Genomic DNA, 23,686 nt, shown 5'->3' with positions numbered 1-23,686 from the left:
ACAAAAGATATAGAGAGCATCTCTTCCTTTTAAAAACTGATTCACACACTGAATCATAGTTGAGTGCAAAAAAAGATCGTATGATATTATCTGAGATAGGTTACAGATGTGTAGAGTGTGATCCAAATATGCATATCAGAAAACAAATATCTTCCCTGGTTTATGGCTGCTCACATTAAGACTGAAATACGTATATATGTGCACAACCAATAGCACTTTATCTAAGATATGTTTTGGGTTTGTTTGTGCTTTACCAAAATTCAAAATCTATGTGTAAGAAGAAGAAAACACAGCCATTCCCCAGTCACTTATCAGAGTTTCTAAATCCAACAATGTTATTTTGATATTTTCCAGATAAACACCCCCAAAATACTTAAGCAAATATTTGTCACTTAAGCAAATGTTTGCCACTTTGGTCAGTCACCTTTCATGAGCTGGAATGTTATGGGAATAGTGTGTGAATTGGGGCAGGGGGCTGTCATCCAGATCTGGAACATTTAAAGAGAACTGTGGAGTTTAATAATGTTACCCAGCTGAATGTTTCATTTCAACTCAGCCTAGCCTTGTAGATTTGGTCTGTACTGAGTACATATCTAGTCTGAGCTTTATCATCTTGTGGACATCCAGGTCCATAAACTCTGTATGGTTTTGATTCATCACTGTAACTTTTATCTCAGATGGTAGCAGATGGGGGAGTGTTTTCATAGACCTATCTAGTGAGGAAACTATTTTGTGGAAGCTAAGTGTTGGAGCATATGATTTCCATGAAGAATGTCCCAGGTTGAATACTTTCCACTTCCAGATAGGGCTGAGAATGTCCCCCATCTGAAATATTGAAGAGCTGTGGCCAATCAGTGTTGGCAACCCTGAACTTGGTGAACAAATTAAATTAATCAGTATAAGGCCATTCTCTATGTTTCCATCATTATTACTGTGATGTGGCAACATATGTTTATTTCAAACAACAGCTGACTGTGATATAATATGCTGCAAAGGAAAAAATGCTTTGCTTATCTAAACTGTGTGAATTGGCTCTATAAACCAATCTTAGTACTGTGAATGAGCACTGCTAATTTTTTTTTACCTTTTATTGTTATGTCACATCAAATGTTTAAAAATAAGGGATGCTTAATAATAATTGCATCGGAAAATTGTGGGCAGACAACATGATAACAGTAACTTGCTGCTTATCTACACTAAAGGTAAAACCAATTGAAGTTCCACACTGCATCCCTGTTATTCCACAGTAGTCCAAATGATTGAAGGTAATTTTTGCCTAAATGACATTCATCTGTATTCTCATGGTCCCCAGCCTGTCAGAATTGGATGAATGCCAGTGCAACACATTGGATGTAGATGACCAAGCTATCAACAGATGGCTGAATAAGCTTTAAATCATGCATCTAACTAAAACACTTATCTAATTTTAAGGAATGTGACCCCTTTCTCTATCCAAACAGATCTTAGTAATTTGGTTGCTGAAGGATATGAAAATTCCTTTAAAACACTGCCTGAAGAAAATGTGCATTCTATACACATATTTTGTTACAAAGACAGAAAGTGCAAAGTATTATTAGCCTCCTTTAGAATGGCTATTCTTCCATTGTTTTGACAGTAAATATATAATTGACCTTCATTTGTTAAAAACAAAATGCTTGTGAGATTCATTACAATTAGCATGTCTACCAGAGTCAGCAAGCATATGAAACAGCAAGGTAAGGGTATCTGGAAGACACATTTTGGACCTTAATTGCAGCCAGCACCTCTGTGCTTCCAGTGTCCCAGGTCTTTTAGTTTCTTTCTAACCAATCATTATTGAATAGCTAGTAAGGCTACATATATAGATGGATCATTACCAAAGACTGAACAATTTAAGTCAAATTAGTTATTCAGGTGGGATGCCATGTGAAAGTGATGCTGATGCAGATTTCAGGTCAGCTGTAACCCTGAACTGAATTGTCATATACGTACAATGTGTTGTCTGTCTTATTTCAGTAGATGTGCCAAATGCATATATGCATTTTCTGAACATGTTGGTCTGTTGCTGTTGGGTAGGGCAACCTATACACACACACACACACACACACACACACACACACACACACACACACAAGCCACATATCAGCAATAGCTCTGCATACCTCCAGATATGCAAAGATACATTTTGGAAATTCCTTCTTATTGTCCTGGCCCTGGGGTTGAGGCCTCCTTTTTCAAGGGATTTGGAATAGGGGGAGAAATTGCTCTTAGGCGCAGCCACATATATACATACTAAATCATACACACTTCCACAGGAGGAACTTGCTTCTAGAACTCGGAAATCTAGCTCAGAAGCCCTATTGGAACCACAGTGTCCCTTGCTCTGTTGGGGACAACTATCACTAAAGCAACCTGGGCCCTTTTAAATGAGCCGCCTCCTCTTATGGGAGGTGCAGCTAGCTACTGAGATTGGGCTGCATCTCACCTTTAAGGCTCAGTCTAAGGGTGACAGCTGCTGAAGCATTCTTGCTCAAACAGTCTGAGTTCTGCATGGAGCTGTCCAGGGTACTATTGAAGCCTCATCTTGATAGTGCCGAGGCCAACACTCAAAACAAAACACCTATTAACTTTATCTGATAAAAAAGAAGTAGGGATTCTATGATATCTGTTAACATCAACTTAGTTAAAGGCAATCAACTTTTAAATTCAGTAATATATAAATGAAAGCACAGGTTTCTGTATTTGATACAATATTCCTAGCAACAATTGCCCCTTGGGGTAGAAATCGAAATTGATAAACTCTTTAATCTGAGTAGGCTGAAAGTAAAGAGTGAGGTTACCATAACTTCAGCAATAGAAAAAAAAACTTAATGGTATAACGCTGGGAAATGTTGACCACTTTTCCTACCTGGGCAGTTATCTTTCCACAAGGGCCAACTTTGATGCCAAAATCCAGCATTGCCTGAGCTCTGTGAGCACAGATTTCTCCCAGTTGAATCACTGAATGTTTGAAGACCAGGACATCCACACGGAAACCAAAACGGTTGTTTACAAAGCCATTGTACTACTAACTTTATTGTACCCTTGCAAAACACGGACCACTTATAAATGATTATCGTCTTCCAAACAACTATTCTATTCCTAACTTAAGAATGGAAAGTGAAATACAACAGAGGTTTAAAGATGTTCTTTAAGCAAATCTAAAAAATGTAGTATAAACACTGATAATTGGGAAACACTGGCCTATGAGTGCTCCAATTGGAGAACAGCCTTTACCAAAGGTGTTGTGGACCTTGAAGAAGCACAAACTCAGGGAGAAAAGAGCTAAGAGGAAGGCACGTCTGGCAAACCTTCACCATGGTCAACCCCCACCTGGAAATCTATGTCCCCACTGTGGAAGGACGTGTGGATATCCAGAACTGACGTCCACAGTCACTTACAGACTCATTATTAAGACTGTTTTTATGGAAGACAATCTTACTCGACTATGAGGGATCGCCAAATTAAAAGAAGAATTAATAGTTTAGGGACAGATGAGGAACCGGTCCTCATGAACATTCCTGAATTGTTGGGAAAGCTTAGTCCATGATGATCTCTAGCCTTTCAGCCTGGGCTAAATCTAATTGTGCTCAAGCACTGAGTGAATGCAGCCTACAACTAGTTTTTGACAGGCAGCTGTGAACTCTCATTTAATATGTTTTAGGTAGCAATTGGGTTGAATATGTGTATGAAAATACATGGTTGCATCACGGTCTCTGGCATGGTTAGGCTTCAGATGTATTTCTGATGGCTTGACTTTCATTGTACACTGTAACAGTGAACATTTTTGACCCCATATTGTACTTCTATGTCAAGGACTGGACTGAGGAAAAATGGTGGGAGCCGCCCCCCCCCTTTTTCTGAACCTTCCCAGGGGTAGGAGGACAATATTGATTTAGAACAGTGGTTTGCAGAAGGGCATAGTCGAGAGGGGGAAAGCTGGGAAATACTGGGTGAGGAAGAGCTGGAAGAGCATACACCAGGAGGGAGAAAGCTGGCAGATTCAGTGTCTTTGGATAGCATTCCTGATCCTCACCTTTGCCTAAGAATAGACGGGCTTGGAAAGTGACAGAACAGAAAGCGCAATGGCAACAAGCTCAGATTACCCGATACAGGAGTGACGTATACACTGGACCCTCGGGATACGAACTTAATTCGTTCCAGGGGTCATTAAGTACCCCAAAAAGTCTGCAACGTGAGGCGCCACTTCTGTGCATACACTTCCAGGTTTGCCACGTTCACAACCTGAAAGTTTCGTTACCCGAAGGTAACGAGTGATTTGCATTCCTTTGTCTTTCGCTGTGATTATTAAACAATTTATCTGGTAAGAATGCTCCTTTCGTTTGATCTGCTTAATTACTGCCACCAGGGGAGGGATCTGATTCCCTGAAGCCTGACATTCTACAGGTTGTAGTGAATTAAGCTTGATTCTTCCCTGCACCTTTTTCTAAACTTTGGTTTTCTATAATACCTTTTTTACTGCAGGCCAAATTACTAAGGCCAACAGCCATTCTCCCTCATACCTCATTTTCTTGTATTGTGCTGCAGTAAAGTCACATAGCACAGTTGATTCAGACCACCAGGCAACCTCTGCTTCACTTTTGTTAGAATGTCATCTTACACTATTTATAGGAATGGAATTTTCTCAAAGTATTGGTGTCAAGTTTATACACACAGTGTTTTCCCTCCCCCAATTCCCATCTCATTCCTTGATCTTGACAAGTGGTGAGCTATTTTAGTTCCACTAAAAATCTGAGCATATGCATATAAAAACGTGTATATTTTCATAAAATATATGAACGCTCCACGTTTCCTAAAAGAGAACATAAACAGATACATACAACAATGCAGATTACTGGTATAGAAAATGTTATATGCTAATACTTATAAAAATATAGTAGCGTGTGGGGCTTGACACCCTTTTTCTATTACAGATATAACACGAGCATTTCTATGTATATATTTTTTTCATATAACCAATTGGGCACTCTTTAAGAAAGTAAAACACGACAATGAATGTGTAGCTCAGACATAATTAGAAGCTCAGTGTAAGAGGCAGTCCAATGTGAGCCATGCTCACCAGTGGCCAAAATGCCACATTTCGTATAGGAATCAATTTAAAATAGATTTCTCCTCTGGCCCTTGGTGTGTAAGCATCCATCCTTTATCATTATCTCCAGTTGTCACTCACGTCAAATTAAATTGCAAATATAAGGGGGAAACATGGTGTCTTGCATATATAAAAGGTCTTTTAGAAAAGCACATGATTAATTATATATATATATATATATATTTGCTTTCGTAGATTTTCACGGGTACAGGAATGTAGGTTTTGGTGTCTTCGGGTGTCTTCCCGTGTAAGAGTTGGGGTGTCTAGGCGACGTTTCGACGAGGTCTCACTCGTCATCTTCAGGCTGGTGCTTTCGGCTTCTTGTTACTAGAACAGAGCAGGATCTCAGTGTTTGAGTTCCTATAAATACTGTTGAGGGGGTGTGGTGTATAGCCTCCAACGTTCTGGGCAGAGAGGAAGTTCCTAGGTTAATGTGCCTTTTCTTCTTTTGTTCATTAATTACTTGAGGGATATCTTGAGTGATTACTTGAGTGATATTCTGAGTACCACTTAGGAGGGTCATTAGGTGTGGATTAGTTGCTAAAGCTTTCGTGTCTTGACCTCTTGACCTTGTAAAGAGTTTTTCTGAGAAGATGGCTGTACTGCACTTAGTTGTGCTCTGGCTTGGCTTCGTGTATAGGGGCGAGCTGTGGTTTTGTGCCCTGTGCCAGCCAGATCTGTGTAGGGATTGCAGGGGGGTGCAGCATCCGGAGGTGCCACTATGGTTTGGCTACTGGATGGTGTCTGTAATTTATCTGTGGAGAGGGTCTGGGTTTGGGTCTGGTGTGGTTGATTGGAGATGGCGTTCTGTGTGCCCCCCTGCAATCCCTACACAGATCTGGCTGGCACAGGGCACAAAACCACAGCTCGCCCCTATACACGAAGCCAAGCCAGAGCACAACTAAGTGCAGTACAGCCATCTTCTCAGAAAAACTCTTTACAAGGTCAAGAGGTCAAGACACGAAAGCTTTAGCAACTAATCCACACCTAATGACCCTCCTAAGTGGTACTCAGAATATCACTCAAGTAATCACTCAAGATATCCCTCAAGTAATTAATGAACAAAAGAAGAAAAGGCACATTAACCTAGGAACTTCCTCTCTGCCCAGAACGTTGGAGGCTATACACCACACCCCCTCAACAGTATTTATAGGAACTCAAACACTGAGATCCTGCTCTGTTCTAGTAACAAGAAGCCGAAAGCACCAGCCTGAAGATGACGAGTGAGACCTCGTCGAAACGTCGCCTAGACACCCCAACTCTTACACGGGAAGACACCCGAAGACACCAAAACCTACATATATATATATATATATATATATATATATATATATATATATATATATATCTCCAACCCTTCACCTTTGAAGCCTCCTACAAATAGTAGGAACTGGAGTAGGAACAGAATAAATGAATGAAAAAATGTATTATATATTTTCTTTATCTTACTAGGAGTTCAAAGACCGCTTTGGGTGGGGAAAACATGCTTATTTAAGAAAGCATCACCCTGAAAGGTGTATTGCCATCCTAAACAAAAAGAAGATCTTCTGGTAAATGGTACAACTACACAGAGGATTAACAACATGTGTTATGGCAGCTCAATCCCAAAGTAGCAAGGAGAAGGTTATTTATTATGCTATTTAAATTATAAAAGAAGCTCACCTGGCAAAAGACTTAATACGTCTGTGAGACAAGCTGATTGTGTAACTGAACACAGGGACGATTCATTGCTAAATAGTATGCTGAATTAATTTTACATTTCTACACAGTGTAAGCTTTAACCTGAACTGTGAAAGAAAGTGAGGGAAGAAATATTTGACTTACAGAAGGCTTATGTAATTAGAGTGGGGAATACATGCTGTTTAAGATAGAGCTGTGTGCAAATGGCCTCTTGAAATTCTGCACCCTATTTGTGGTCAAAGAAACAGCATGGGGGCGGTATTTCACCAAATTTTTACAAGGGAAAAGAAATTCTCCAAATGTATCTCAGAATTCCCCCCATCCCTGCAGCTGCAAATAGCTACAGCAGCATCTTTGTTGTCAGCCTGGACATTATTTTTCTTTGTCTTGGTAATGCAATTTATCTCTTTTGGTGATATGTTAAGTGAACACACTACTAAAGAGTTATCCTGTGGTTGTTATGGAAATATTTTAAAGACATAGATACCAGTCTTTGGAGCAGAGAATAATAATAAAAAGAAATTATTTAAAAATGAGTAAGGCTGATGCCCACCTTTCCTGGAAATATGATTTTTCTGGATTGTAAATGCACATATACAGTAGTTTTCTATGCCTCCATCCTTTCCTAGTGGTAGAAATTCAAGTAATATTTTTTTGGCTAAGCTTCCTTTGGAAAATACAAATTTAGAGACTTGGGGGGTGCCCTTTTTATAATCCATGTATTTCCCTTGTAATAACACACATATAAACTGAGTATTACAGGAACACAGAAATAATTACAACAGGCATAGGAAAACTCGGCCCTCCAGATGTTTTGGGACTACAACTCCCATCATCCCTGACCACTGGTTCTGTTAGCTAGGGATGATGGGAGTTGTAGTCCCAAAACATCTGGAGGGCCGAGTTTGCCTATGCCTGAATTACACAGACAGACAGTAATAGCCTCAAAGCATCATGAATCCAGTAGCCTTAATCTTTAAACCATTTTTTTTTTTTTGTCCTGGACAAGTCCAACATTTTTGGTTTAACATCCACTAAAATATTCACCACTCACACCAAATTTTCAGAGTTTGACAAATAGCTCATTCTGGGGAGCTGTCCATTTAAATAGGCTGAGGGTTATTTGGGTTCTGTTTGCTCTGCCCATTTATGGGTTTTCGTCTTCCACACTGCTAGAATAGAGATAAATCCCTGATTTCTGTACTAGAAAAAACATGGCTCACAATGCTTGGCTCACAACTCTTTATGCTTCCATGGTGCTAGTTTGTTGACTTTTCATTTTCACATTTATTCCACTTCTCATGTAGTATGGCTTCAAAGTAGGCTGTGGCACCTGCACTCAGTTTTTATAAAAACAAGCAATTGAAAAATTGCATCTGTGGAGGGGGACAAACATGAGAAAGTGACATTTCCAATTCCCCACCCCCACCCCGCTGATGGTCAGTTAAATGTTGCCATGGGTCTTAAATGCCACGTCAGCTGTAAAAGCATTTTAAGCATCCGTTTTAATAGATGATATCTGCCACCGATACAACAGTTTGTAGGTTTTTACTGGCGGATTAAATTTATTAATACCTTGGCCTTTTCTGGTAGTTGAAATGGATCCAATTCTCATGTGTATTTGATTACTTTTCCACAGGTCTGTTTGGGTTTTGGCAGGTGTTTTCATGTTGAACAGATCTAGCACAGTACTTTTGAGCTACTGTTTTTCAGCAAAGGACCACTGTTTTAAATTCAGGGGTGAGAAAACTTTTTTTTTCCAGCTCAGGGGCCACATTCCTCCAGGGCAGAGCCAGATGCAAAAAGTAGGTGCAGCCAGAGGCAAAACTGGGATGAACAACAAATGCAACTTCTGCATTCATGCCATGCCAAAGTCAGTGGTTTCTACCTACCTACCTACCTACCTACACAAACATGTATGGGCAATCTATCTGGAAGATAAAATTATATTTCAAGGAGTTAGTGATCTGACTCAGTTGCCCTCTTCCTGCCTCTTTTCCTTCCTTCTTCTCCTTATCTCTTGTTAAGTTCTTTGATGGCATGAGAACAGCCTTTAATGTCCTAATCAGCTAGGAGGAAGAGTTAGTGATGAGAACCTTATGTGATGTTGGACATTGTTTGGAGAAAGTGATGCATTGGTAAAGGTAAAGGACCCCTGACCATTGGGTCCAGTCATGGCCGACTTTTGGGTTGCGGCACTCATCTTGCTTTATTGGCCGAGGGAGCCAGCATACAGCTTCCGGGTCATGTGGCCAGCATGACTAAGCCGCTTCTGGCAAACCAGAGCAGTACACGGAAATGCCGTTTACCTTCCCGCCGGAGCGGTACCTATGTATCTACTTGCACTTTGACATACTTTCGAACTGCTAGGTTGGCAGGAGCAGGGACCGAGCAACGGGCGCTCATCCCATCGCGGGGATTCGAACCGCCGACCTTCTGATCGGCAAGTCCTAGGCTCTGTGGTTTAACTCACAGTGCCACCCGCATCCCTGATGCATTGGTGACTGGGAGAGTCAAGGGCTTCCAAGTGGCAGATTGAGGTGCTTGCTTGGTATGTGTATATTGCTTGCTGTTTAGAATAAAATCTTTCATCTTCTCACTCACTTGTGTTTTGTATTACTTCTGAATCTCTTTTTAAAAGAACCACCTTGCATACGGCAAGACAAAACACACACACTGCCATCCTCCCTTAAGGTAAACAAGAAGCATTATGACACTTCAAGTGCCATTCAAAAGCACTCAAGAAGAGTGCACAGCCTAATTGGGTTGTGGCCTGGGGACTGTGCAGAAAGCCAAACTGAGAAGGTTCTTGCTTTAAGTCACCTGATCTTTCATGTACTGTGTGCATGCGTAACACATATTATGCAACGAGCAGTATATTTTCAGTGAATTACTAATTTATTTTACCATTCCTGACTTCTGTATTATATTTATATTGCAGCACTGCCATGAGTGTCGTTAATTGTATATCTAAAATAAAACTGCTCAAAGTGTAAAATGTGAACAGCTTATCCTTAGAGCTTTTTTGTTCTAGTTTAATTAGAACTTGCTATTTTAGTGATAGCACTCATTATCCGCATTTTTCCTCATTAGAGTGAATGCCGCTGTAGACACCACTGAGTCACAAATCATCATATGTTTGCACTGTGCTCTTAAATAATGACCTACATATCACTTCTTTTAAAAAAGAAGATTCCATGGCAAGCAGTTCTGTTACATCACTGCAAGATGTAAGCAGCAGTCTGCATTTGTGTGTTTGAATATTTAAACTGATTTTTTTGAGAGAACACCAAAATTTAAGGGCCAAAGTGGCAGGGCAGAAGCGACTATTTGTCCAATCCCTTCCACTTAACCCATACAGTTTTGGCTGGGGTGATTTTGCAGCCAACCAGGATCCAGGTAAGGCACATGTGGGAGGCAGTGTGCTTCATCCCATCACTGGCTGAAGCCAGATGAGCCATTTAACCTCATTCTGCTCCTAACTTAGCCCTTTTTTGCTGCTGCCTTTGGTAGGATGAATTATTTGCAATGTACTCAAACTTGTTGCTGCCACCTTCTGGAGTGTTAATATTGCAGCATTATCAAGTTTTGCATCTTTGTTGAGCACATACTCTCTAGCTACAACCTTTAATTAGCCATGAACAGGCCAAAAGACACAGACATTCATTTGCAAATAGAGGCCTTGGGAGGAAGAGAACTTTCTTCAACTGGAGGGGGCGCATGCTAACCTTTGTTTTTTCTGTGTTGCTAGTCTTATGGTGATGCTGCTATTTTTTCTTCACACACACACACACACACACAAACACACACACACACACACACACACACACACTATAATGCAATGCAATGCAATGCAATACAATACAATACAATACAATACAATACAATACAATACAATACAATACAATACAATACAAATATGGAATGTTTAATTCACTTTCATACTTTTGAAAGCCATATATCGCCTTGCGGCATTATGACTATTTAAATATCCTTACCTGTAGCTGACCAATTTATTACTTCCCCTTTATAAATGTGCACAAGAATAAAAATGTTAGAAACTCCCCCCATCAATATGCTTATTTAGCACAAAAAAATAAATAAAATAATCCAATTCCCTGTTGCACATTAGCAGTAAGAACAAGTTCTATACTTTCTAGTAGTTACAGATGGGCTTCTAAGACCATTTCTCTAGAGCTTGATGTGGGTGTGGGTTCATTATAGATGAAAACAAAGCTGCACAATACATCAAATGTGTTACAAGAAATCCCTGGCTCAGAAACATCTTTTCAGTGGGAAATACCTGACACACAATAAAAAGAAACTTCACAGAACTTTTGCAAACTTCTGTTCACTGCACATGAATGCTCTCTGCATTCATTTCCATAGTGTACATGAAGCCTCACTACACCACTACAGACAATATAGGCCGGTGTCTGTCCAGAACTTTAAGAATACATTCAGGTCCCTGTGTACATATTGGAAGTACTGAATTCAGATTCTGAAATACAGCCTAAGTGTTAAAATGAATGAGGATTTCTTCGCCATGCTTTTAGTACATTTTGCAGCAAGCAAGGTGACCACACTGTGGATAATCATTTGAAAATGCACACAAAATTTGTAAAGCATAAAGCGTTAAACATTAATGCCAAAAGACCTAAAGTCAGCAACAGCAAAACAGGAAAAGTAGCATTGAAAAGATGCTTGTCTTTGAAATGATTCAAACAACAACAACAAGAAAAAGCCAGCACCTTTTCAGAATAAACGTAACTATGTGGACTGAAAGTAAGGCCCTGGTTGGTGGATATACCAAACTAATCGCAGCTAGCAAGAGAATCCAAATGGACCAAAAGTGGTATTTGAAGCAGCCTGGGTGTAGGCTATTTTTGTTGGCTTTTCAGGAAGTACCAGGTATGGTGGGAAATAATGGCCACAATATAAATGGTCAAAATATGAGACTGGAGCAGCAAAGTTAGGACATATACAGTAAGTGTTTAAAACCACTCATGCAAAGCAAGCATGCAGGAATGACACAATATGTTCACCAACTGGAGAAGGCTTCACATTTAATACAATTACAAGGGCAGAAGTCTGCCACTCCTGGGTACTGTCTTCCCATGTAAATCAAGCCCTTTTCTCCATACCAAGTGGTGACGTGAAGAATACCACCCAATCTGCACAGTAAGCTAGTGCATGCAAAAGGCTTCATCCATGGAGACTGTTGCTATGTGGATTGCTATTTAAAGAGGTCTGCAGAAACACAGCATCATACTGCATTCATATACATCTGTAATAAGACATCCTCAGTCCTCACTCTTTGGTTACATATTCCAAGGATAGCCTTGTATCTGGGATACAGGGAAATGAGAGAAGCGTAGGACTGAAAACACATACCAAGCTCAAAACCAATGCACCAAGTCTTTTTGCAAGAAATACAATACATCACTCCCCTTTATTTCCCTTCTACAATATTTTTCTTTCGGAGGGGGCAGTTGAACAATGAGGCAACTGAATGTGCTATCTGCTATATTGTCCCCATTTTACATGTTACTGAAATTACCAAATTTGTTTCTGAAACACAATAAGCTTTTCTATATAAGCAAGAGTAGTCAGACATTAACTTAACAATGCTTTCCCCCCGGCACTTGACAACCGTTTCTGAAGAAGAGAAAATGTAGAGAAATAATGGCAACTGTGATTGTTATAGCTGAAAATCAGGAGAAACAGATCATTTGACTTTCAGCAAGCATCAATCCATCTCTTTGCCATTATGAAAAGTAGAACACATGTGGCTATTAATTGCTGCGAATCACTAATTGTTCACGAAACAGAAGTCTTATAAACAGTATAAGTGTAGCCATGAATAACTTTACCTCACTTTCAGGTTTCCTTGCTGTGGTTGCCCATCATAAACAGACAAAATATCAAAATCTTCTTCAAGGGCAAACGTATGAAATGATAATTGTATCCTGTTACGTTCTCCTGTGATAATGATCCATGTGCAATTGGCATAATTTGGATAGCCATGAGGAAATCCTGGGCTTTCTATTGTACCATTTGGACCCTGTACTAACCCTCCACAGTTCTGACCTGAAAAACAAAGAGAGAGAGAGAAAGAGAGAATAAAAAAGTGAGAACAGCTGTGCTTTCCAATTTTAATATTTCTTTTTACCTAGTTTTAAATATATATATTTCTAATTATCATAGGAAACATGAAAAGAAATATTGAAAACTCAGCATTCCATGGCATGTGTCAAACCATCTAACAGCATGTTTATTTGAACAGTCCTGAGTGAGATATCTAACAGATATTTTGCTTTAGTATAAGTTTCAGATTAATTTATCCTTTTCTCCTGTACCCTTGAGTTACCGCAGGATAATGTATTTATTTTTTTAAAAAATTAAAGCTTCAGAACCTGCTTTCTGCAGTGGTGATGGAGATCTTAGCTATACAACTATGTGCAGATGCCTCTGTGAAGGGAGTGACAATAGGAAATGTTGAACATCAAGTTAATATGTTTGCGGATGATGGTGCAAAATCCAATTGTTGTGCTTCAGTCTTAGAAAGAACATTTAGAACAGGCATGTCCAAAGTCCAGCCCGGGGGCCACTTGCAGCCCCCGGGCTAGTTTCAAACAGCCCCCCCCCCCGGCAATTTTGAAAAAGCAATCTCTTGCAGCCCCCGAGCGCCTGCCCACCAAAGCCATTTCATTTTTGCGGGCTCGTCCCGAGTTCTCCCCTCTGTGCGGGGGGCGTGGCTAGCCCCCACACCATTAGGGAGTCCCCGGCTGCGTCACTCCTTGGGTCGACCTATCTGGGCCGACCAATCTGGGGGGAGGGGCGTGGGTAAATAAATAAATAAATGAACAAATAAGTAAATAAATACTACAGTACACATTCGGGATGTTGATGTTGCAGCGGTGTCAGTGAAAGAGGGGCAGATGCCGCCTTGACCCAGTGCCGGATTTATGTATAGGCTAAGTAGGGTGATGCCTAGGGCCTCTAAATCTAGGGGGGCTCGCCAGCCTGCCCGTTCCCCAGTGCCGCAGTCTCCCCTCTCCCAAAATTGTAAACCCAAGACTTCATGCAAGGACAGGGCAACTCAGGCCCAGCAACTATGAGACTCAGGGCTAGCCAGTGGGGCCCAATTTGAAGCAGTGGGGCGCAACTTGATTTTTTTTTTTGTAGGGCCCCAGTTCACAGCAAAAGTCTGCAAATTCTTACAGATATAAATAAAGTCCATCTAGATTGCCCCGGTGCAGGGACCCCTTTAGGAGCAGCACGAGGGCCCAATTAGGCCCAATTGCCTTAATGTCAGTCCTGATGAGACTGTGCAGGGGTTGGACTGACTAACCCTGCACCTTCTTGGTCCCTGGTGTCACCATTCAGAGTACAGACTCAACAACTTGTTATGGAAATAAAGGGGGCACTTATTGGAAATCAGTTTTGTCACCTCTTCCCCTCCAAACCCCGAGACAATGAACCCAGCCACCTTTTATTCACAGTCGCATAAGCACTACACTACAGCATGGCCATAAACCTGTACGTTCAACTGCTGAAATATACACCCAATATGTAGCAAGGGAGATTTATGTTACTGCTTTATGAATGAACACTGTGTTTTATGAATGGACTCTGTATTTTGTGAATTACCTAAGAGCCACCGATAGGGACCTCTAGAATCTGACAGCTAACCAATTGGGTACTACCAAACAGCGACCCCTATCACTGAAAGCAGGTAACCAGCAGGGAATGCTTCAGCTCAGCCTTTGCACTGTTGACTTAACACCCCCTGCTGTGCAGATAATGGTGAAAGCTCATAAATTGTATCCCTTCTGGCATCCTGGCCAACTCTATTATGCTGGTGTAAATCCTGGTCTGGGACGAGTGAGGCATACAATGGGCACAACCACTGAAAAGGCCCTGCTCCATGTCATTTGATAGAGTACCCACTTGCCCTCCTTCTTGACATAAAATGCTCTCTATTGGAGTCTCCAGGTCCAGTACAAAGACCATAAGACAGGAGAGTAGGGACCTTGAAGTTCCCAAAAGCTGTTAATCAAGCAAGCAAGCACACAGGTCACCTTTGTCACAGTCAGGATGCCTATGTCCTGGCCAGGCCTGCACGCAATCTTGTTTTTGTACAATCTTGTTTGTCCTCAGTAACCAAAATCATATTATCAACATATACAGTAAGAGCAGAAAAGTTGTTTTCCTTCATTGGCAAGGAATCGTACAAAACAAAGTGGCACTAATAAAGAAGAGTTCCAGGGTGGCAACAGAAAGCAAACTAAAAATGCTTTTGTAGTTCATCAAAACTATCCAGCAATACCAATAGAAAAACTGGTGCTATTAGCAGTAATCCTAGTTGGTTAATTGGTTTGGCAACTTCTGTGCACATGACTTGTGATGCTAATTATTTCCCCCAAGAGTTAAATGATAACTAATCAGAGGCTGCTACAGGAGAGGTATGAGATTCAGGTGAGGATCAGATGGCTTGTCAATCCCAGCAGGTATATAAGGGGATGACCCAGCCTGCCCAGGCCACAAAAGGTTTACAAAGTTCAGTTATTGCAAAAGTTTTTCAGTGTTAATTTTATGCATTTTTTTAAAAATCACCATGGTATTTAATAATACCCTCAGCTGGGAAGGGAGGCTTCACACTGCCTATCAGAGCAGCCCCAATCCCAACTCCTACTTGCGTGCATACACTCCATACACAGCCTATAGAACCCTATTTTATTTGACTTATTTGCAAGGCTGGACCCTGCCCGATAAAATTTGGGGGCTGAGCTTCAGCACAAATTAAATCTTGAACATCTCTCTCCCCTGTCTCTCTAGTGCGACAGCTTCTCAAGCAATAACAGCCAGCGGGAATAAGTAATGTGGCTTGGTGTGATCACATTAATATCGCTAATGCTGAGTACGTTGTTCCTGGAATAGCCAAACCCCATGCTGGGACTTCAGTAAAACCTTAATTACCAAACTTCAAGCTTCAGTTTAGGTGCTAAAATGTTTGATCATGCCTTTAGTCAGGAGTGCTGCATTGTGCCAGTTGTGTTGTAGTGGACTTAGTGCTGGACTAGGAAGACCTGGGGGTCTGAATTCTTTCTGAGGCAAGTTGATTCTTGGTGGGTGACCCTGAGCCAAGCACACGCCCCTCTCATTCTAACCTACATCATGACATTTTTTGTGAAGAAGAAATGCGGGACATCCTTTCTCTTATGCACATTGCCCTTAGCTCTTCAGGGGAAAGTAGGATACCTATTTTAATAAATGAAAGTACTATTCAGGCTCTTGGAAGAAAAGCAATGACAAACGTAGACAGCATCTTAAAAAGCAGAGACATCACCTTGCCAACAAAGGTCCGTATAGTTAAAGCTATGGTTTTCCCAGTAGTGATGTATGGAAGTGAGAGCGGGACCATCAAGAAGGCTGATCGCCGAAGAATTGATGCTTTTGAATTATGGTGCTGGAGGAGACTCTTGAGAGTCCCAGGGACTGCAAGAAGATCAAACCTGTCCATTCTTAAGGAAATCAGCCCTGAGTGCTCACTGGAAGGACAGACCCCGAAGCTGAGGCTCCAATACTTTGGCTACCTCATGAGAAGAGAAGACTCCCTGGAAAAGACCCTGATGTTGGGACAGATGGAGGGCACAAGGAGAAGTGGATGACAGAGGACGAGATGGTTGGATAGTGTTGTCGAAGCTACAAACATGAGTTTGACCAAACTGCAGGAGGCAGTGGAAGACAGGAGTGCCTGGCGTGCTCTGGTCCATAGGGTCATGAAGAATCGGACACGACTAAACAACAACAACAACTATTCAGGCATACATTTTATGAACATGAAGGCACAGACACCATATTTCAATGCAAAGTATAAGATATTGACTTTTTAGCAGAAAGTGTTGATACTGGACTACAGTATGTGCATGGCCCCTAAATTAGGCAGTCAATAAAAGCCTCGTTTTCTAAAACTTCCAGTCATGACTGAATTCTAAGACTTTGCTCAGCAGGGCTTTGCTCCGAGATTGTATAGTATATACCCTGCAGAACCATATGAGGGCAGGCAGCTTATTAACAGGCAACCCCTTACCAAGTAGCCTTGATTTACGACAAACATTTTTTCTATCCATCTTGCTGAGCTCATTAATCCCACAAATACAGATATGCCGAATCTTAGAATTACACTGAGGCTTAAAAATCAATCTGTTTTGTAATGAATAAAATGTCTGCACAGAGAAAAGTTGGGAGGGGGGCGATGTTTTGTGCACAATGCTTAGGCTCTCACATGCAGTTTAGGCACAAATATAATCCCAATACTTGCTGTTATACCCAAAACAAAAAATTATTCCAGGCTACAATTTTTATTTTTATTTTAAAACTTCCTATGAATAGGTCTCTAAGTCTAAATCCTCTACTGAAATGCTGTCAAATGCTTGTGGGAGTTTCCAAATCTCAGCATAAAGGATTCAATAAAAAAAGGATTTGCAGGTTAAAACTAAGGACTAATAAGCAACCATTTTCTACTAAATTTAAATCAGCAACTCTAATGAATAGATATTAAAGCTGTGGGAATTCAGTAGGCCTTTAAAAAGAGAAGGATTTCCTAGCATATCTGCCAATTGTTCAAACCAAGCCATTATAATGCAGATACTGCCACATTTCTTCCCCTAAATGTAATGCCTTTTATAATTAAGTAGTTCCTAAAAATGTATTTATATCCTGTTAAACATAGCTTGAAGCAAGGGACGAGAACTCTCAGCTGGCAATAGGAAGCTGCAACAAGCGACATTATATGAATGCTTCCTTCTTGTTGCATAATGAGGAACAGAGTATTGCCACAGCAGAGTCAGCTCTCTTATTCTCTGTCTTCTAAAGCAGTGCTCCATGGTGTCTCCATGCACAGTGAATGCAAATACAGGGGAGAAGACTCATGGGAGCCAGTCATGCCCCGAGTGTTCTCTTGACCCTATCTGACCCAGCATCCCCTTCTTGCAGTGGCCTGCCAGATTTTTATGTGAAGCCCACAAGATCAACCTGAGCATAATTACAATCTGCTCAGCTGCAATTCCCAGCAACTGGTATTCAAAGGCACACTTCTAGCAACAAATGAGATAAAACAGAACCAGGATGGCCAGTAGCCATCGAGAGTCTAATAATTCCTCCACAAATTGGTCTTATCCTCCTTTAAAGCTACACAAGGTGGTGGCCAACACTACCTATTGTGGGAGTGAATTCCATAGTTTAACTATGTGCTGGGTGAAGAAATACTTATTTTTGTCTGCCTTGAATTCTCCAGCACCCAGCTTCATTGGATGCCAGTTCTAGGAGCCACAGGTGAGAAGTGAGTGCAGGGTGGACAGACCACCCGAGAAGGAACACAACGTGTCCCTTGCCTAACACCCCATACACCCCAATTCAAGACTAGGCTATAGCTTTTCTCTTTCAGAACCTTCCCAGAACATTAAGACCATCAAGAGCCAGCACGGTGTACTGGTTAAGAGCAGTGTACTCCTAATCTGGTGAACTGGGTTCGCTTCCCCACTCCTCCACATGCAGCTGCTGGGTGACCTTGGGCTAGTTACACTTCTCTGAAATCTCTCAGCCTCACTCACCTCACAGAGTGTTTGTTGTTGGGGAGGAAGGGAAAGGAGATTGTTAGTCATCAGATGAGGTCTTGCTAGTGATGCCTCATTTTACAATATGTTGCAATATGTTGCTAAGTGACTGAATGGGAACAGTCCTTCCCTGCAGAGGCATTCATTCTTCTTGCTATAGTAGGGTTCTTCCAAACATCTTGTTGAAAACATGTTTGTTTGCTCAGGCTTCCATCAACTAGGATATTGAACCGTTCTATATTCAACTAAAAAACCATGTACAAGCAGAATGGCATCCATGTGCACAAATGAAGTTTCCTCATTCTTTTCCCAATGTGTGCATCCCACATTGCCCCAAAATCTGCTCTGGAAGGTTGGTACAACCCCCAGAATGGGCTTAGGGGGTGCACAAGGGGAGGCGGGAAGTCCTATTGCTCAGTAGAAGCTGTTCCGCTGACTCAAAGGGCTGTTTATTGAACAAGCCACTGTTTACTGAACAAAGCCCTTGCATTGTTTACTGTCTGCTGTTGGTTTTATTTGGATTTTATGCATATATTTCACAGACAGGAAGAGGAGGCACTATTCTGCTGTCCATCTTCATATAGTGACTATACATAGATAATGAACAAGGGTTTGACAGGGATGCGTTCAGAGGGTTTGAATATGTTTCACTATTGGAATTCCACATTTCAGACAGATCACATATGTATATACATACACACACCTGTTCAGGACCTATAAGTGAGATGACACAGAGCAGCAATTATTATTGGTTCTTTGCGGTGTATGTGACAATAACACTATGCTAATAGAATTGCACTTTTTCAGTTCAGACAACCGGTAAGGGCTATATGACAGTACATATATGGTTTATTTATTAAAACCACTTGCGTACAAACCAAGCTGATTTGCAACTGAGGATTTCACTGGAAAATAGTTGCAATAAGATAACAAAGGTCATTGTGACTTAAACTGGGAGACATAGATTTGGTGCAAAGTTCCTATTAAGTGATTAGGAACTCAGGGATCAGTACTGTGGACTCCTGTGTAAAGAAATTAGTCACTGCTGTCTTGAAAAGGTTATAAATATCTACCCCTCCAAGTAGCCACCTGTGATTCTGAAGTTTCTTTGTAACTGCCAATATGCCTTGAGGAAGGACTAACTGATAAGCAATTAATAAGCCTGAATATGTATAGTCTCCCCTGTAGGCTATAGCACTCTATCCTGTCTCTAAGGAGACCACATCTGGTGCATATTTTGGGATTCAAATGGTGAAGGGAAATGTTTCCTAGGTGTTTCTAAAAATATCAAAAACTTGAGCACTATTTTTAATTTATTATTATTTATACCCCGCCCATCTGGCTGGGCTTCCCCAGCCACTCTGGGTGGCTTCCAAAAGAATATTAAAATACTATAATACATCAAACATTAAAAGCTTCCCGAAACAGGGCTGCCTTCAGATGTCTTCTAAAAGCCTGGTAGTTGTTGTTCTCTTTGACATCTGGTGGGAGGGCGTTCCACAGGCCCTCTGCCTGGTTCCCTGTAACTTGGCTTCTCGCAGTGAGGGAACCGCCAGAAGGCCCTCGGTGCTGGACCTCAGTGTCCGGGTAGAACGATGGGGGTGGAGACGCTCCTTCAGATATACTGGACCAAGTATATGTTCAACCCTCAGGTTCTAAGGGTCTACTTTTTATACCAGGAGAAAAATCTGCTAACAATTCTATACCCTTTCATGATGCCCTGAATAGTCTGCCTGAGGCAGCTGGCTCATTCTGCCTTAACTGTAGAGTTGGCTACCCAATCTGTTCAGTGGCACATAAAAGGAAGAAATTTAGCTGTGGTCAACAAATTGACTGTGCACAAATATTCATGTCTGATGGCCAAACGCTATTAGATTCATTTAGTGGTAAATGTCAATTGATAAATAATCATTCTTCAGCACAGCATTTATCAGTTCAACATAGATCTCTCTCCCCCCCCCCAAGAATTTCATTTCCACATTATTCCAAAAATGATGCACATTTTGTATATGATTGTTAATTCTGCGGTCATCAGCCTTGACTTATATAAAAATGTTCCGTTTTTGTTTTCATGTGTACCGTATGTTGTGCTCTGTGACCTTTTGGTATTTATGCCTTTATTTTTTCTGAAAAATTAAACGCCCTCCCATCAGATGTCAAGGAAAGAAACAACTATCTGACTTTTATAAGACATCTGAAAGCAGCCCTGTTTAGGGAAGTTTTTAATGTTTGATCTTTTATTGTGTTTTTAATATTCTGTTGGGAGCCGCCCAGAGTGGCTGGGGAAACCCAGCCACATGGGCGAGTTATAATTAATTAAATAAGACTTATTAACCATTCAACCCACTTGGAATATCTATCATTTATTGAAAGCGTTTCCCTATAGTCACATTTTTTATTTTTTTTGCCATAAGTTCTGTGTAGCTCATAGTAAAACACAGGTGCCTGGAGGAAAGACACCACATACTTTAGCCATTTAAGAATCCTATGGGAGGATTTTGACGTTGCACTAAGGTGATCTTTCCATCAGGACAAGCATTTTGGCTTGCCAGGCAGAACAATGCACCTCTCCCCTCCCACCTACTTCCCACCAATGCTGCTCTGAAGGTTGTGCCTACTCACCCAAGCCAATTTTGAGGAATGGAGGCAGAGGAGACAAGGTTGGAAGACATGTATCACAAGCAGAAATTCTTCTGCAGGGCTTCCAACAACAGGACTCATTAGCTGAATCCCAACCTATATTTTCAGAATATATCCCTGATTATAAAGGATAGTTTTTGTGGGGACCGCCAATATCGGGTAACACCTTCTGGATAAGAACCTTTGAAGGCTTGATATAAAAGTTCTAGTCTTGGCATAGATTTGTGACATCAACGAACACTGTAGGGACCTTAGCAAAGAGGCACAATTTAGATACTCCTAGATGTATACAACAGGTAAGAACATAAGAAATATCCTGTGGTATGAGACCAAAGTCACCCATTTGGTACAGCATTCAATTTTCACAGTGGCCAACTAATATCCATGGGAAGCCTACAAACAGTGATTCCCTAGAAACCAGATACTGGCAATATATAGATATCATGACTAATAGCTATTGATCTCTCATATGCTGATTTGATTTCAGGAGAAATGTTTGTTTGAAAATAAGAAATAGTCTATGATCATGGCTTTGATATTGTACAAATGGTGATTCTGTTTCACTGAAAAGCAGCCCTTTATTTGCTTCAGTCCTTCTTCTTCTTCTCTATCATGCTGCCTTCTGGTTGCTAAGCAACCACAACACCATCAAACCGTTTGCATAAAGCATTACACTTCTTTTATGTGCTTTAATAATAAAAAATGTCGGTAATTGTCAACTTTATGAATAGTATTCCTACATTCAGATGGACATCATGCTAATTGTAAAGGATGCTATGTCACCCTGACTTGCACTGAGAATTTTGCATCGGGTAGCACACATTCTGTGAAAATAGGAACACTTTTTTTTGGGGGGGGGGTAATTCAAATACCACTGTTATCAAACCAAAGATCTCTGCCTGAAATGCTCCCCTATTATACAGTGAGAATACTTCTTCAGATACCATATGTTGTATCAATGGGATGAGCGTGGCACTGTGGTCTAAACCACTGAGTGTCTTGGGCTTGCCGATCGGAAGGTCAGCGCTTCGAATCTGCACAACGGTGCTGAGCTCCTGTTGCTCTGTCCCAGCTCCTGCCAACCTAGCAGCTTGAAAGCACACTAGTGCAAGTAGATAACTAGGTACCTGTGATGGCCTGGGCATCTGATTCAGAGGCTGAACCTGAGGAATACCAGCCTGCACAGGAGTCCCCGCCTCCAGGGCCGGCTGAGCCGGGGCAGGGGCTTGAATCTGAAGGCCCCTCACCTGTGCCGGATCCTCAGGAGCAGACACCAGCTGAATCCGCTCTGGCTCCGGAGGTGATTGAGGACCCATTGCCTGCAGGTGCTCCAGGGGAAGGTGAGGTTGCCTCTGGGTCCAGTAACCCTCCAGCCTCTCCTGAGCTGCAGAGGCTCAGGGCAGAGAGGCAGAGGGAACTAAGTTCTCTCAGGAGGAGTGCTCGCCTCCAGGCCAGGGGAGGTGAGGCACCTGTGGACCGGGGCTGCCCTATGCCTTGGAGGAGATAAAGGCCAGCCCGCCCAGCCCCAGGTTGTGGGAACAACATTGTTGGTAACCTGTTCCTGCCGGCGCCCTGACCTGCTCTCCTGAGTTCCTGACCACACCTGACTCCTCGTTTTGGACCTCACTTCACCCCTGACGGACAGCCTCCTTACCCTCGACCTAGGACTGGACTTAGACCACGCCACACGGTACCCCCCCCCCCGGACCAGCACAGTACCACTATGGCAGAAAGGTAAACGGTGTTTCCATGTGGTCTGGTTTCTGTCATAGTGTTCTGTTGCTCCAGAAGCGGTTTAGTCATGCTGGCCACATGGCCCGGAAAATTGTCTGTGGACAAACACCAGCTCTCTTGCCTGAAGCAAAATGAGCACCGCACCCCATAGTCACCTTTGATTGGATTTAACTGTCCAGGGATCCTTTACCTTTACCTATGTTGTATCAAGTTATTCTGCAGTGTCCTTTTATATGCTGGCTTCTGAAGCAGTGTATTAGTAAAACTGAATACTGTATTGTCTCTTGAGCCTGGACTATCGATTCATCCTCCATACAGGTGTTGGTGACTGACAAGTTTATTAAATAGGGAATACAGCTGGTTGTAAGCATAGGACTCACACTCTTAATGAGGGATGGGGTTTCTCAATGCTTGCTTGGTTTTTGAAGGCTAAGGGGAAAGTGCACAGCTAATTCACAGTGTTTGGATATATCATACATAGCCACAACATGCCTCCTCCCTAATCAAATAATAGTGATGGTCTGCACACCTTATCTACTCCTTCCCTGTCCTATAAAAGAAAAGAGAAGCAGTAGTAGGCTACAAGAATAGGCTGTCATATATAATAAGAGATGAAAGAGAAAAGGGCTGGTTGTAGAGGAAGAAAAAGGAAACAATGTGGTCACAAGAGGCAAAGTGGAACTCCAGCAGCAGAGGTATCCCAGAGTCAGCAGTCAGTATCCCACAAGATAGAGGATTAAATCCCATGTCATGCCAGTGGGTGCAAGACTTCCTTGACTCTTCTTCCCCTGCAGTACCCCTAAAATTTGCTCTGGGGGGTCCTCAACCCTCCAGAGAGAGCACACAAGGGACTGAATGGAAAAGAAGAGAAAGAGAAAATCTG

General features: G+C 41.7%; 1 protein-coding gene across 1 annotated transcript in view; it reads right to left on the bottom strand.

The window, feature by feature from the left end:
- Nucleotides 1-23,686, bottom strand: part of CSMD1 (CUB and Sushi multiple domains 1) — a 998,673-nt gene that overhangs the window by 789,527 nt on the left and 185,460 nt on the right. Inside the window, exon 2 of the mRNA XM_081189289.1 lies at nucleotides 12,682-12,898. Coding sequence (XP_081045415.1) covers nucleotides 12,682-12,898 — 217 coding nt within the window. The remainder of the gene's footprint in view (nucleotides 1-12,681; nucleotides 12,899-23,686) is intronic.

The sequence above is a fragment of the Podarcis bocagei genome (assembly GCF_964188305.1).
Source record: "Podarcis bocagei genome assembly, chromosome: 3".
Lineage (NCBI taxonomy): Eukaryota > Metazoa > Chordata > Lepidosauria > Squamata > Lacertidae > Podarcis > Podarcis bocagei.
The sequence above is the reverse complement of the archived record's forward strand: the minus strand, read 5'-3'. Positions and strand labels throughout refer to the sequence as shown.